The following is a 15,688-nucleotide window of genomic DNA, read 5'->3' as shown; positions in this document are numbered from 1 at the left end:
GTAATATAAAGAGATTTATGAAAGGAAATTATAAAGAGATTTATGAAAGGAAATCAGATTATTATTAAAGCATTTCCAATGAAGAAGAAAATCAGCCCTAGTCAGCTTTGCTGTTGATTTCTGCCAATAACTTAAGGGGGGGAGGAATACTAATATTACATAAACTCTTTTAGAAGGATGGAAAAGGCAGAAACCCTTCCCCATATGCGTTGTAAGGTCAGCGTCACCCCGATACCAAAACCTGGTTAAAGACATCGACAGAAAAAGTAATGACAAACTAACATTTCCCATAAACATGGACACAGAAATCCTTAACCAAGAGTTATCCGATTGAATCCATACAGAGGGGCATTCACAGTGACCAAGTAGAATTTATTCCAGAAATGCAAGTTTGGTTTCACATCTGAAACCCAGCCAATGGAAGTCACCACATTAAACAAGTAAAAGACTTCTTAAAAGCAGAATCTTCTCAATCAATTTAGAGAATGACTTGGCAAATCCAGCATCCTCTCACGGAAAAAAAACTCTCAGCCAGCTGAGGCTGCAAGGGCCCTGTCTCAATCTGATAACGTGCATTTACAGAAAGCGACATCCTGTTACTGTAACGTGAGATACGGAGCATGTCTCCCCCGAAGCTGGAACAAGGTAAGGTGTCTGCTTTCATTTCTGTTCCGCAGAGGAGGTCCTAGCTACTATAATAAAAGTGAAAGACATAAAAGGCATTACGATTGGAAAGGGAGAAATAAAGTTGTCTCTGTGTCAGTGGTCGGCAAACTCAGTCAACAGAGCCAAATATCAACAGTACAACGATTGAAATTTCTTTTGAGAGCTGAAAACCAACTTCTGCGCATGGGCCACGAAGTTTCAATCACACTGGGTGTGCGCCTGCACGTGGTATTTTATGGAAGAGCCACACTCAAGGGGCCAAAGAGCCGCATGTGGCTCACGAGCCGTAGTTTGCCAACCACTGCTCTATGTGGAGATGGTGTGTTTGTTTAAATAGAAAATCTTAAGTAATCTTTAAATAAGGACTAGAAGCAATAATTGAATTCATCAGGTCAATATATCGACAGTAATTGGCAGGTATATGCTATTAGCAGCAAACAAATGGAAAATGAAATAGAAAACAATTTTAAAATATCACCCCCGCCCCTCCAAAGAAATTATTAGGAGTCAATTGAGCAAAACAGGTGCAACACCTCTGTACAGAAAATCATAAAACATTTCTGAGGGAAACTAAAGAAGAGTTAATAAGTAGAGACCTCTACTGCGTTCATGCAGTGGAAGATTCAGTATCGTGGATAAGTCAGTTCTACCCAAACTGAGCTATAAATCTTTTTTTTTTAAATATATTTTATTGATTTTACACAGAGAGGAATTGAGAGGGACAGAAAGTTAGAAACATCGATGAGAGAGAAACATCGACCAGCTGCCTCTTGTACACCCCAACTGGGGAAGTGCCCGCAACCAAGGTACATGCCCTTGACCGGAATCGAACCCAGGACCTTTCAGTCCACAGGCCGACGCTCTATCCACGGAGCCAAACCGGTCCCGGCTGAGCTATAAATCTTAAGTAATCTCAAATAATATTCCAATAGATGTTTTTCATATAAGTTGATTTTAAAATGTCTTTAAAAAGATAGGAGCTAGGATACCCAAAGCAATCTTAAGAAAGAGAATGTAGGCAGGAGGACTCCCTGTAGCTGATTTTATAAAGCCACAGTAACCAGGGTGCTGTAAAGGTAAACACCAGTGGAGCATAATAAAGAGCCCAGAAATAGACCCATGTATGTGCAGACCATTGGTGCCAGCAGAGCCACCAAATTCACTGGGGAAAATGCTTTCATAAGTGATGGAAAACTGGATAAATGAGCCTCATCTCATCCCACTCAAAAATCAAGTTTGGGTAGATTACAGAGCTAAACAGAAAAGCTAAAACTGTAATGCTTCTATAAAAAATGTTAGGACAGTATCATCATCATCCTGGGGTTGGCAAAGATTTTAAAGAGCAGACATAAAAAGGACTAACCATAAAAACAATTTTTTTGTAAATTGGACTTCTTCAGAACTTAAAATTTGCTTATTAAAATTCTGCAGAGCCCAGCCAGCACAGCTCAGTGGCTGAGAATCAACCTATAAACCAGGAGTTATGGTTCGATACCTGGTCAGGGCACTTGCCTGGATTGTGGGCTCAATCCCCAATGTGGGGTGTGCAGGAGGCAACCGGTCAATGATTCTCTCTCATCATTGACGTTTTTATCTCTCTCCCTCTCCCTTCCTCTCTGAAATCAAGAAATATATATTTAAAAAATAAATAAAATTTTGTTATATATGTGTGTGTGTGTGTCTCTGTGTGTGTGTGTGTGTGTGTGTATATATATATATAAAACAGATTTTATATATCCTATATAATAAAACCCCAATATACAAATCGACCTAATGGTGGAAGGACCAGTCGCTATGATGCTCACTGAGCACCAGGGGCAGACACTCAATGCAAGAGCTGCCCCCTCGTGGTCAGTGCACTCTCACAGGGGGAATGCTGCTCAGTCAGAAGCCCGGCTCATAGCTGGTGAGTGCAGCAGCAGGGGTAGGAGCCTCTCCTGCCTCTGTGGCAGTACCAAGGATTCCTTGGGGGATGTCTGACTGCCGGCTTAGGACCACTCCCCGGCAGGGGGACATCCCTTGCAGGATCCTGGCCTGCAACAGGGCACGGGCCAGGCTGAGTGACCCTCTCTCCCCCAGCACACAAATGTCGTGCACTGGGCCTCTAGTGTTCTTATAAATATGTATATCTATACATATATATATATATATATATATATATATATATATATATATACGTGTGTGTGTGTGTGTGTGTATGTAAAATATTTCTAATAACCAAAATATGGAAGTATGGTTTCATATTATAATTTATTTTTTTCATTTGGGATGTTTTTATCGCAAGTAACAGTTTGCTCTATGTAAGTTATTTTATTCTGCCACACTTCTGCTCATGAAGGAAGTGAAAGGGTGAGCCAAAGAATGAGAGAAAATATTCACATTATAAATATCTGAAAAAGACTCATCCAGAATGTAGGAAAAATTCCTACAAATCCTATATAATAAAAGGCTCATATGCAAATTGTTTCCTCAACTGGGAGTTCAACCAGGAATTCAACCAGGGGGTAGGGCCTGCCAGCCAACCCCCTACAGCCCCTCCCCCCAGGTGCCCCTGCCTCCAATAGCCTCCCTTCCCCATCAGGTGAGGTTGGCCTACCCATGTCCCTTTCCCCTGGCTGGCCCGGCCTGAATGGCCCTGATTGGGGCAAGCCAGCTGGACCCCACCCATGCATGAATTTGTGCACCAGGCCTCTAGTAAATAATAAAAGTATAAACGGCCCACCTGTTTAAAATGGACCAAACACTTGAACAGACACTTCACAAAAGAAGATATATCAGTGGCCAGTAAACCAATACAAGTCACGTGACCTCATTAGGTATCAGAGAAAATAAAGGAAAACCGCAGTGAGGTACTATTCTACACCCATGAGAATGGCTAAGATGACAAAAACTAAATAACAACAAGTGCTGGTAAGGGTGTGGAGCAACTGGAACTCTCAAATGAAGTGTGCAAAATAGCAAAACCGCTGGGGGAAATTTTTTGACACTCTATAAAGTTAAACATTTGCCTAACCCATGACCCAACAAACTAATTTCTAGCTGTGTATATTGACAAAGCAAAGTCTCTCTTCACCCAAAAAGACTTAAATAAAAATCCGTATAACAGTTCTATTCACAACACCTTAAAATGGGAAACATTTCAAATGGCCACCAACAAGAGAATGCAGTAATAACTGGGTTATCCATCCAGTGGGATGTTTCTCAGTGATGAAGAGCAGAATGTCTGTGGATACAGACAACACAGCTGAGTCTCCAAACCATCGTGTTGGGGGAAAGACTCCGTGTACAAAAAAGTAAGACACTGATTACATTTATATGAAGTTCAAGAAGAGGTAAAATTAATCCATCAGAAGGGTGTTTGACTCTGAGGATGTTTGGCCTGACCAGAAAGTGGCCCAGAAAACTTTCTGAGGGGATGTAATAAGTCTTATACCAGTGGACACAAAGCGGGGAATAACCATGTAATTGCATCACCCTAATATTATATAACCTCCGTGAACGTTAATACTCCGGTGTATTTTGTTTCCAACATTCTGTTATTTGAAATTTTATGTGGTTGTGATCATTCTGTACCTATACACTTGTATCACAATCTTCTTATTTCAGACATGATTTTTTGTTATTGTTGTTACCAAAAATCCTTTTTTAAATACCCTTTAAAATAGCCACACAAGGTTTAATTGAGGGATTGTTCTGTGCTTTATTTACTCAGTTGTCCCCGGATTGAGCATTGAGATCCTTTCTAGGATTTCACTAGTGCAAAGACTGCTGAGGGAAATACATTTGTGCAGGAGGCTTTACCTGCAACTCAGATTCCTTTCATGGGCTAGATTCACAGTGGTGGGCAAGCTCATTAATCAACAGAGCCAAATATCCATAGTACAACGATTGAAATTTCTTTTGAGGGCCAAATTTTTTAAACTTCTTCTAACGCCACTTCTTCAAAACAGACTCACCCAGGCCGTTGTATTTTGTGGAAGAGCCACACTCAAGGGGCCAAAGAGCCGCATGTGGCTCGTGAGCCACAGTTTGCCGACCACAGGGCTAGAATTCTAGAAAATGGAAATTGTAGGTTAAAAGGGTGTGCTCTACATTTTTTCTAAAGGGTGTCCCACCTGACCTTGCCCCAGAATCAGGCAGTAAGGGACCACGTCTGTTTGCTCTTAAGTTTCCACTCATGTGTGTGTTGGCTTATTTCCATAGGTAACCCCTGACGCTGCCTCGTGCGGGATCCCTCTGCCCTTCTGGTCCAAGACCCCCGTACTCTGTCTCCTGGCAGCCTGTGTCCCAGCCTCTCCTAGACCTACGTGTGGAGGAACCAGCCATCTCTCCATCTGCAGCCATGAACTTCCTCCGGCGACGCCTCTCGGACAGCAGCTTCGTGGCCAATCTGCCCAATGGCTACATGGCGGACCTGCACCGCCCGGACAGCTCCACCAGCTCGCCCTCGTCCCCGGCCATGGAGCGCAGGCACACCCAGCCCCTGGCGGCCTCCTTCTCCTCGCCGGGGTCCAGCCTCTTCAGCTCCTTCTCCAGCGCCATGAAGCAGACCTCACAGGCCCCCGCGGGACCAGTGGAGCCGCCGGCTCCCTCCACACCGATTGTTCAAAGGCCCAGAGTCCTGTTGGTGATCGACGATGCCCACACAGACTGGTAAGCGGAACTGCAGTCCTGCCAGCTGTGGGCGAGAGAGGAGATGGGGCTTATCTCCCTCTGGTGGGGCTCCGTGAGGCTGGGTGCTGCAGAGACCGTCTGCAGAGAGGGAAACAAACATGAACCATGTTGTTACAGTGTGCCAGTGGTGAGGCACCTACGGTCCTCAATCCTTTACCTGCAAATCCCAGAAGCTCTAGAAACTAAAATAGATGTTGTAATCCATTTGACAGGTACGGGGGGAATGTTTCTCTCTTTTCCACGTCCATCTCCATCACGGAAAAGGAAACAGTCAGGTTCCTGAGTGGAGGAGCTGGGGATTAAGAAATTAAAGAAAGAAAGAGACCAAGAGGCAGAAATAGATTCATCAAGCTAGGAGCTAGATGGGTACCATTTTCTCTGATGGAAAGGCCACAAGCACTGAGCCACGCAGCATGTTTATTTTATAGGGTCAAAGGAGCTTATTTGCATTCTTAACTAGGCCCTAGCATTACTGGATTTACATATCTAGACCCGCCCCTGCTGACACCTGGACAAAGGTAAGTCAGTAACCGGAACATGGACTCTGCCAGTGCCTCGGGCTCAGCTGACAATTTAAAGGATGTCCATGTGCCTTCTCAGGCGGCCCTCTACATATAGGATCAAGAGACTATAATAGTCTCTTTATACCACTCGCTGCGTGGCCATATGATTGACTGCAAGCATCTTCATGTGTTTCATATGGGGTGCAGCCCAGAGCCAACGGGGAGCATTATATATCATACACCCTCTTACCTTTCTGAAGTCATAAAACTTGCTTCACCTCTTTCAGCCTCAGTCATCCTCCCCCCATTAAATGAGGTTTCTATGAGATTAAGGGAAACCAGCCCAGGCCCACAGTCCTCACTAAAACCCCTGCGACCAGAGTGGCTGGGTTCGCAGCCAGCTCTTCCACGCGCTGGTGGTCTGGCCTTTAAACACCACAGGTGGGTAGAAGCGACACTTCTTGCAGCCCCTTCTCACGGTAAGCTCTCGGAGCAGAGACCAGACAGGTGTGGAAGGCCATTGTAGGGGTTGTTCCGTGGGTAGTTACTGAGCACCAGGTGAGTGGGGAGCAGGCCCTCTCACTGGAGCTGCAGGTGGAGACTAGGTACATTTTGGGTAGAGCCAGAAGATAAGAACTACTAGTGCAGGAAGTGAGCCCACCTGTGGGGAGTGGCAGCTCCCTGTCCAGGGCAGTTCTGACAGGCCACCTGTGGATGGCCGCGGGGGCTGGAGAGAAAGTTGTATCCCTGTGTGTGTCCAAAGGAGGCCGCATAACAGGCTCCCAGGAAATATGTGTTAAATGAATGAATTAATGCGCCCATTCACAAAGTATCCCAGGCGCTCTGTTATCCTGACAGGCAGGCTGCACCCAACACTCCTCCCCTGAGAAGTTAGCTCAGGTTGGGAATGACTGAGTGGAAGAGGGAGTTTACAGTATGTATTCGGTAGTCACCATTGAAGCAGCTTGAGCAGGTTCAGTGTCAGTCTTCACTTTCCTGCCCAGTAACCACGTCATCTTAGCCACAGTGGACATGTGCGTGGCCCCGGTCTGTGTTGTTTTCCGTGCGGTGCTTGCCGAGGGTTCCTGTCATGAAGCCTGTCCATCTCTGCCACGTGCTTATCTATGGAGAGGGCTGTCCTGCTCTGAGCTCAGGGGATTCTTTCTGCAGAGTGTTGTCTCCGGAGCCTCTGGCCTGAGCACCTGGTGATTGCATGCCTGCATGGTCTCTGCCGTTCCCTGTTTCTCTTTAACCCAGTGTTTGGCCTTGGTTTCAAGTCGTCTGCTGGCTTCGTCAGGGTTTGCGGTGATTTGGTGATGGGTAGGTACTTAAACACCTATTTGTCAGGAAAGCCACTTTCTGGATGGAGGCTGAGCTGATAAATGGCAGCATGGTGCGGTGGTTAAGAACACAGCCTTCAGAGCTGGGCTTTCTGGGTTCAAATCCAGTATCTACTCCATTGTACCTCTATGACCTTTGCAAGTTACTACACCCAAGTGGGAGTGATAATAATAGCTATCTTGTAGGGTTAATAAATGTAAGTAAGATTGAAATCTGAGTTAATACAAAAGTGCTGATAGACAGTAAGTGCTATTTAAGGCTATATTGCCCTAGCTGATGTGGCTCAGTGAATAAGAGTATCATCCTGCAGACTGAGGGGTCCTGGGTTCGATCTTGTCAAGGGCACATACCCAGGTTGTAAGGCTTCATTCCCAGGGTAGGGCATTCAGGAGGCAGGCGATCAATGTGTCTCTCTTCCATTGACATTTCTCTCTCTGTCTCTCCCCCTCCCTTCCACTCTCTCTAAAAAAATCAATGGGAAAAAAACAAAACAAAATAAATCAATGGAAAAATATCGTTGGGTGAGGATTAACAAACAAAAAATAAAAAAAAACCCATAAAAGTGTCCATTATTACTGCAGGCTATTGTAATCTTCTTGCAGCTTTAGCCATTTTGGTCTCTCCTCCCCATGCGCAGAGGCTATGTAATACAGTGGGAGGGCACAGGGAATGAGGCTGCAATGCAATGAATGGCCTCGGTCTTCGCTCCCTGTAACCCACAGGCACTGCCAATGTGTGAATCTCAGGCCATGCACACTGGCGGGGGGACACCAGTTTGGCTAAAGGAATTTCTCACATTGTATTTCAGTCATGTTCCTATGCCCGTGTTTCAATCAGGTCTGGAGATTTTAACCAAGTCTTCTTGCCTCTTGGTGGGAAGGAAAGGAGTGAGGAGCTGAGACTCATTCATTGGCTGGAAGTTGGCTCTGCATTACTGAGTGTTTGTGATAGGAACTCCCTGCCCGCGGGCACATCAGCTTCTCATTCAGAGCTCCATTTTACACTCTTTGTAAACTTCCTCTCTTCATCTCAATACATTCCCAACTTTCTCCAAAGGGATGCTGGGGGCTCAGAATCCCGGTCCTTCCCTGCAGATTCCTATTCCCACTCCCAAGAGTGGCCAGCAGGTGGCGGGCCAGCCCCACTGTCCAGCTTAGTCTGCCTTCCTTATGCCCCTGCCCAACTTGGGACAGTCTCCTGAGAGAAAGAGTTGCTGAGGAGGGAGGGAGGGGGGGAAGTCAGCTCCCCCAGCCCCTTCCCTCCCTCTTTGAGATGGCAATGATGGGAGATGATCCACCACCTACCCTCTGGACTGAGAGGGAACCCACCAGGAACAAGCTGCTCCTTTTTCTCCCTTCTCAGCCCAGAAGCCCATCTTTCCACCCAATCGGGGGCCTTCCTGCTGGCAGGTATCCCTGCAGGTGAGGGAGTTGCAGGAACAGCAGACTTCAGCTTCCAGACTCTGTGAACCAGCCTGGGCCCCAAGGTCGCTCTGCTACCTGGCCAGTGACCTGGGGAAGGGGACTTTTCATCTTCTGAGTAGAGATGGAGGGTCCCAGAGCCAACTTCGCTGGGAAGCAGGACTCCTGGCTCAGCACTCCAAGATCCCACCTCTTTGGGGGGTTGTGCTTGGAGGGAAGCCTGGCTAGGGCACGGATGTTGGGGAGCTTTGGACCAACCCCCACCCCACCCTCAGGCCTGGCTCAGGAGTAGGTGTGAGCTGGAGTTGGTGATGTCCTCTGGGATGAGCGAAGGTCGGTCCATCTTGAGAACCACAAGAGGAAGGAGGAATAAAGAACATGGATTTCGAACTCAGGTTTCTTTAGCCCTGCTGTCTCTCCACTGCTTCTCTTGCCTGCGTGACCCCAGCAGCTTCACTGGCCTCAGGCCTGCAGACTTGAACTCAGTGTGCTCCCATGCCCCCATGCATCCCCTGTATAACCCTTTGCCCTCAAGTTCAAATTCAAAGTCCTAGGCATGTCTGCCCTCTCTTTAGTTCTGCACCTCCACTTCCTGCCTTGCTGCCTATTCTAAAGGAACAGCAAACAACTTGTACTTCTCACACATGCTCCCTTTTGCCTCCACAAATTCTGTTTCCTGCTGCCTGAAATACCCTTCTCTATCTGGCTCACTCAGCCAATTTCCTTTCTTCCTTCAAAGCCTGGTCAGGTGTCACCTTTTCCTTGAAGTCTTCCCTGATGCACCCTACCCTGCCGTTGGTGCTCACAGCCACCTCTCTGTATAACTTAACACATACCTCACTGTGCCGTGGCTGCCCACATCACATTGTGTTATAATTGGCTGTTCGGTAGTCACTTTTGCAAGAATGAGGCCAGTGTCTTATTCTCTTTTATATGCCTGGGGCTCGGCACACAGGGAGTACCCCATTAGCAGCTGTCATCACTCCACCCCAGCCTAAGGGGTAACTTTAAATGGGCATCATGGGATCTGAGACTCGTCTACCTTAGGAGTCAGCAGTTCAGCCCACACAGGTGCGGGGTCTCTGTGTTTACTCACCTGTGTATAGAGTCTTGGCTCGTGATGTTTTGGTATGCTAGAGTAACGGTAAGGCAGGTATTTGAAATTGTTTTTAAAAAAAGAGGCAAAGTTTTTTTTTTTTTACTATTGCCCACAGAATGTACCAAAACTCTAGCTTTGATTTTCAAAATCAAAATGTTGATCTTGACCAAAAAAAAAAAAAAAAAAAAGGATAAAAGATTGCTCATTACCAGAGCCTAGATGGGATTGGTGAGGGGTGTTGGGGTGAGGGGGGCATAGAGGCAGGTAAGCCTGCACTCCCAGGCCCTCCCTCCAGGGCCTCTGGAGCTCTCCCCTCCTCTGCCTCACCTGTGGCCTTGTTCCTGGAATGTCTGCCATTCCATTCCAGCAGCTATGTGTTGTTACCATCCCTTTTATTCTCCCTCTTCCCTGTGATTCCCCCACCCCCACCCCCTGTTTTACTAGTGGCCTAGTATACAAAATTTGTGCACATTAAAAGGGAATTAATTAGAGGAAATATTTTAGTATTGCATTTGTCGTTTCTTTATAATAGAAGTGTCAGAGATGAAAGAAAATTAGTAAAATGTACATGAAAGTCTCTCTCCTGTCAGAGTCTAGGGCATGCCGCGGGACCCAGAGTCAAGTCCCCGCCCACCCGCATGCACCTTGAAATCAATTCTCCAATCGAACCCTCCCGACAACTTTATGGAGTACTATGACTGATTCCATTTTTATAAACAGGAAAACGGAGGCTCTGAGCCCAAAGTGGAAACGGATGCCAGAGGTATCTGGGATCCTGCTCTGACCGTCCTGGACGGCCCTGTTCTCCTGCTGTTCTTCCCTCCCGCCTGAGCGCAGGCACTGTGCTGAGCGGAGAACGCCAGCCCACTGAGCCCACTGAGCCCATACGTGTGCCCACACCTGCAGCACCCGGCACCTGAGGTCGGCAAGAGGGGAATCCACGTGCTAGCCCAGCGGCCAAGCACCGGACCCTGGTGACCTCCCCCTCAGAGGAAAGTGCTCACCTGGAGCCCTTGGGTGCCAGGGACAAGAGGGGTCCCCGGCTATGGAAATGGGCACTTGGTGGAATCGCCCTGGGACTGCTTCCTCTTTGTAAGTCACCAGGGAGCATCCACAGGCGCTCTCTGTTCCTTTCCCTTCGCTTTGGCGGTAAAGATGAGACCTCCTAACACATGTCAGACATGTCCCCCAAGAGGGTTCAAACGGGAACGGGGACAAAATGCAGAACATCAGAGCTTGCAGGTGGCAGGTGGGGGTTGAAGTCCCAGCCTTGCCACTTGCCTGCTCTGTGGTTTCTGCCAAGCTGCTTCACCTTCCTGCGCCTCAGTTTCCTCTTCTGTAAAGTGGGGATCAGCATACCGCTGCCTTCGCCTTAGCACTGAGCTCCCGGGGTGCTAGGACAGTGGTCGGCAAACTCATTTGTCAACAGAGCCAAATATCAACAGTACAACAATTGAAATTTCTTTTGAGAGCCAAATTTTTTAAACTTCTTCTAAGGCCACTTCTTCAAAATAGACTCGCCCCAGGCTGTGGTAGTTTGTGGAAGAGCCACACTCAAGGGGCCAAAGAGCTGCGTGTGGCTCACGAGCCACAGTTTGCCGACCACTGTGCTGTGAGGCTCCGGTGAGAGCCCCTTGCTCCTCTCCCTCAGGGGTGTTTTCAGTGCATTCAGCGTGGCGTGGTCTTATGCCTCCCTGTGTAACCTCCATCCTGGGAGCCTGGCACAGGGCCTGGCACAGGGCCACGTGGGAGTGTGAGGTGACTTGATTAATGCATGCGTGGATGCTCTTGCTAAACGCTGTTACCGTGATGGGAGAATTCAGGATTGAGAATGCCCTGGGGCGGGGTGGAAGGAGTGTCTTTCCCTGAAAACACTCAGTGCCCTAGAATTTGGGAACCTTACCCGTTGCGTCCCCCACTACTCTCCCTGGGGTCTCCCTCCTTCTCATCCAGCTGATGACCCAAAGGCCCCGCCTCTACCTGCGGGGCGTGAGGACTGCGGGGCGTCTGGGCTGCCTCGAAGCCTCGCGGTGCGTCTAACTGGTCCCATGGTGACCAGGACATTCGGCTCCTCACTGTGCCGCCTGTGGAGGGTTTGAGCTCACAGCCAGCAGCACCAGACGTGGCTTGGCGGGGAGAGTTGCTGTATTCGGCAAATATAAACATAGAATGCCTAACCAATACTTAGGTAGACGATGAATTAGTATAAATATATCCCACACATAGTTGGTGCAGACTCTACAACATTATATATTTTTTAAATACACTTTATTGATTTTTTTATAGAGAGGAAGTAAGAGAGAGAGGAATAGAGTTAGAAACATCAGTGAGAGAGAAGCATCCATCAGCTGCCTCCTGCACACCCCCTACTGGGGATGTGCCTGCAACCAAGGTACATGCCCTTGACTAGAATCGAACCTGGGACCTTTCAGTCCACAGGTTGATGTTCTATCCACTGAGCCAAACCAGCTAGGGCAACATTATTTGTTTTTACCTGGAATTCAGATCGCCGGCTGTCCTGTGTTTTATGCAGCCACCCTGTTTATGGGACAGGCCCAGTGAGAGCCTGGCCTTTGGGCTTCCTTGCATTCTGGTTGGGGAGCCAGACCGGACCCCCCCTCCCCCACCATGACCCCAGCAGCTCTCCCTGCCTGCGATGAGGCCTGAGGACTGTCAGTCCCCAACAGGGAGGGAGCAAAGCAGCGTGGCCAGTCCCGGGCTGGCCGCCTGGGTCTCCATCCTCCCTCGCCCTCCGTGACCTTGGGCACACCTGACCTCTGACCCTCCCATTCCTCAGTGGTAAGGCCGGACCGTGCCAGGTCTATTGTGACGTGTTGTTGGAAAGATTAGAAGTGATGGTTGGGAGGGGCTGGTTCAGGGCTTAGCCTGTCGGAACAGGCGCCGAAATGGTAACCGTTATTAACAAGTTAATTGCAGTTACTAATTGCGGGTGAATATAGCGGCGGCGCTGGGAGCCAGGCGGAAGGAAGCCAGTTGGCATGCGTCTGGGTTAGCTGGAGGGCCCGCTTCCCGGACCCTGGGGGAGGGGATCTGGTCTCTGAAAACGAGAAGATGGGGGTGGAGTCGGTCCCCTCCTCCCAGAGTTAGTGGGGGGCTCAGAGCTGAGACACACACCTCCGTGTTGAAGGCAGTTGGCCCTAGGGAACAAAATCCTTATGTCTCCCCCACCCCTTCCCTACCCTCAGACTCTCCTTGGACAAGGACAGGCCCTGCCAGTGTCCTGTAGGCACGTGCAGGGGCAGATGAGAGAGGGAGCGAGGGCAGGCCTACCTTCACCTTCCTAGTGGCTTCCATCGCTGCCTCCCACAGGCCGGGCAGTGCCACCTGCAGGGACACTGGACTCCCCCCTCCCCCCCGGCACCCCTTCTCCTCCTCCTCTAAAGCCTGGCCCTGGTGCCTGGTGCCTGGGGGAGGGGAGAGCCCTGGCATTCCCCAGCAGCCTGCCCAGTCGCCTGGAGACGGGCTCCCTTTTCCCAGGCCCGGCCCCTTTTATGGGGCAGACAATGTGCGCACACAGTGAGGGCCTTGTGTGGCACCCAAGCCCGAGCCCTTTGACTTGAGGAATTTTTCAAGTGCTGACCTCTCTCCGTGAGGTCTTGGAGCGCCCAATCCGGAGGCCTGGTGCCCCTGCCGCTTCCTACCCCAGCTCCCGGGGGAGAGCGAGGGAGGGGGGACAGCGGAGGGCTGTCTCTCCCGCCCTGGTAGAGCCTTAGCCTCTGAAACGGTGGCTGGAGAATCCGGGGGAAATGTCTTTGGGCAGAAGAAGGGGATATGGGGAGAGGAAAGCCGATGGACACCGTTTCTCCCTAATCACCCCTTCTCTGCTTTAGTGCCACCTCCATACAGCCACTCTCCCCTCAGCCTCAGTGTCCTTACACGATCTCGGTCCCCAGAAGACTGTTCCGGTCAGAAAGACACTCAGATTCCCAGGCACCTTCTGTATTGGGGAGGGCTCTTTGCAAGGAAAAGAAATAGATTTTGGCCAACTTGGGCAACATGGGGGCGTATTGGAAATATGTGGGAGCCTCACAGAATCCAAAGAAACCAAGAAGACCTGTGTCTTGGAGAGGTCAGGACCCCGCCGGGCTCTGCCAGGACCTAGGAGGCAGGGACTTGTGGGCAGTCTCTGGAGAAGTCAGCTCTGGGTTCCTTCTGGCCTGCTGCCTCTCGGCTAAAAAAAAAAAAAAAAAAAAAAAAAATCAAATTCCAGGGGATGAAGAACCCGGTCCACAGTGTGTCCGGAGGACAGTCACACCAAGACAGTGCAGGGAGAGGCGTGGTCCCATCCACGCAGAAGCAGTGGAGGTGCTGCTACCAGAAGTCAGAGTAATGAGATGTCCCCCTAGAACTACTCAGTCCCAACATCTAGATTGGAGCTCAGGAAACCATATTATTTTTAAATAGCATGGAGCCAGGTTTAGAAACAGCCCAGGCAGAGGACTTGTTTCATGTGGCTCCCTGTCGGTAGAACCGGGACCAGTGGGGTGAGCAAAGAGGGAGATGCACTTCAGCACAATATACAGAATGGGAAAGGCAGCCAGAGATCACGTGGGCAGCCTGGTGGACTGTCTGGTGAGGGAATGAGCTCCCCATCACATGCAAGTGTCCAAGCACAGCTGGGCTGGCCATTTGGGAGGGTAATGCAGAAGAGGCTCAGACTATAGAGGGCCAGCCTTTAAAGGATTCTTGGGCCTGGAGCTTTTCTTTCTTTTTTTTTTTTTAATTCTTTATTGTTGAAGTATTACATACATCCCCCCCTTTCCCTCCCATTGGCCCCCTCCAGCCTGCCCCCCCCACCCACCCCAAGCCTCACCCCAGGCCTTCAGCACCCTATTGTCTTGCCCATGGCTTATGCATCTATGCATACAAGGTCTTTGGTTGATTACCTCCCACCCACCCATCTTCCCCCGCTTCCCCCGCCTTCCCTCTGAGATTCCACGCTCTGCTCCATGCTTCCGTGTCTCTGGATCCACTCCGTTCATCAGTTTATTTTGTTACTTAGATTCCACATATGAGTGCGATCATGTGACACTTGTCTTTCCCTTACTGGCTTATTTCATTGAGCAGGACTCTCTCGGGGTCTGGAGCTTTTTGTTTTGTCCTCCCTGACTCTGTCTTGGTCGCTTTCCCTGCTCTTGCCTTGATGTGTCTGTGAGGAGTTCGGCAATTTAACTTGCGAGTCTTCCCTCATCCTCCAACGGGTGGCTTTCTCACCCAGCCCTCTGAATGGAGGAGTCCCTCAGCTGCCATGGGCTTTTTTAAAATAAACATTTTTATTGATTTCAGAGAGGAAAGGAGAGGGGGAGAGAGATAGAAACATCAATGATGAGAAAGAATCATAGATCAGCCACCTCCTGTGTGTCCCCTACTGGGGATCGAGCCCACAACCCGTGCATGGTCCCGGACTGGGAATTGAACCCTGACCTTCTGGCTCATAGGTCGACGCTGTCAACGCCAGCCACTGAGCCCCATCGGCCAGGCGCCATGGGCTTTCCTAGTAATAGCTGTGCCTGTTCCTACAGACTTCACCCCGCCTGGTGACAGCCCTGCCCTGGGGGATGCAGGCGCCTGGCAGGTGCCAGCCTCTCTACAGAACGTCTCTTCTCCGGGCCTGTGGATGCCTGCCTGGGACGTGCTTCCTGGGCAGGAGGGAGGCTGGCTATGACGGCAGGAGAGGGGATGGGGCTACGTGTCCATTTTCCCCACCTCCCACCCTGGGTTTGCAGGAAGGGCAGGGGGGTGTATTTCCTGAAGATTTGCGCTGAGCTAATTGCCATCCTCAGAAGGGAATTAGTTAAATTAGAGGTTGCCTGCGCAGCTGCTCGCAGGATATAAGCCAGGCGGTGAGTGAAGGGACAGGTGGTAGGAAAAGGGATAGGCGTAGAGAAATGCTCCCCCACTGTAAGGAAACAACGGCACCAGCCCCGTGGAAAGTGGATCTGCCGCTCAGCTCCAGCTTCCTC

General features: G+C 49.6%; 1 protein-coding gene across 4 annotated transcripts in view; it reads left to right on the top strand.

Annotated features, from left to right (window-relative positions):
- Positions 1-15,688, top strand: part of SYN3 (synapsin III) — a 367,243-nt gene that overhangs the window by 22,002 nt on the left and 329,553 nt on the right. For 3 of the 4 annotated variants that reach the window (XM_084880168.1, XM_084880171.1, XM_084880170.1), the window contains exon 2: positions 4,870-5,319. In XM_084880168.1, coding sequence (XP_084736294.1) covers positions 5,009-5,319 — 311 coding nt within the window. In that variant the 5' untranslated portion in view covers positions 4,870-5,008. Of the gene's footprint in view, positions 1-4,722; positions 5,320-15,688 lie in introns of those variants that run through there. The other variant, XM_084880169.1, reaches the window with a different exon arrangement.

This window comes from Pipistrellus hanaki, assembly GCF_964339955.1.
Source record: "Pipistrellus hanaki genome assembly, chromosome: 3".
NCBI classification, from domain to species: domain Eukaryota; kingdom Metazoa; phylum Chordata; class Mammalia; order Chiroptera; family Vespertilionidae; genus Pipistrellus; species Pipistrellus hanaki.
Note: the sequence above shows the minus strand (reverse complement) of the source record. Positions and strands in the feature narration are given on the sequence as shown.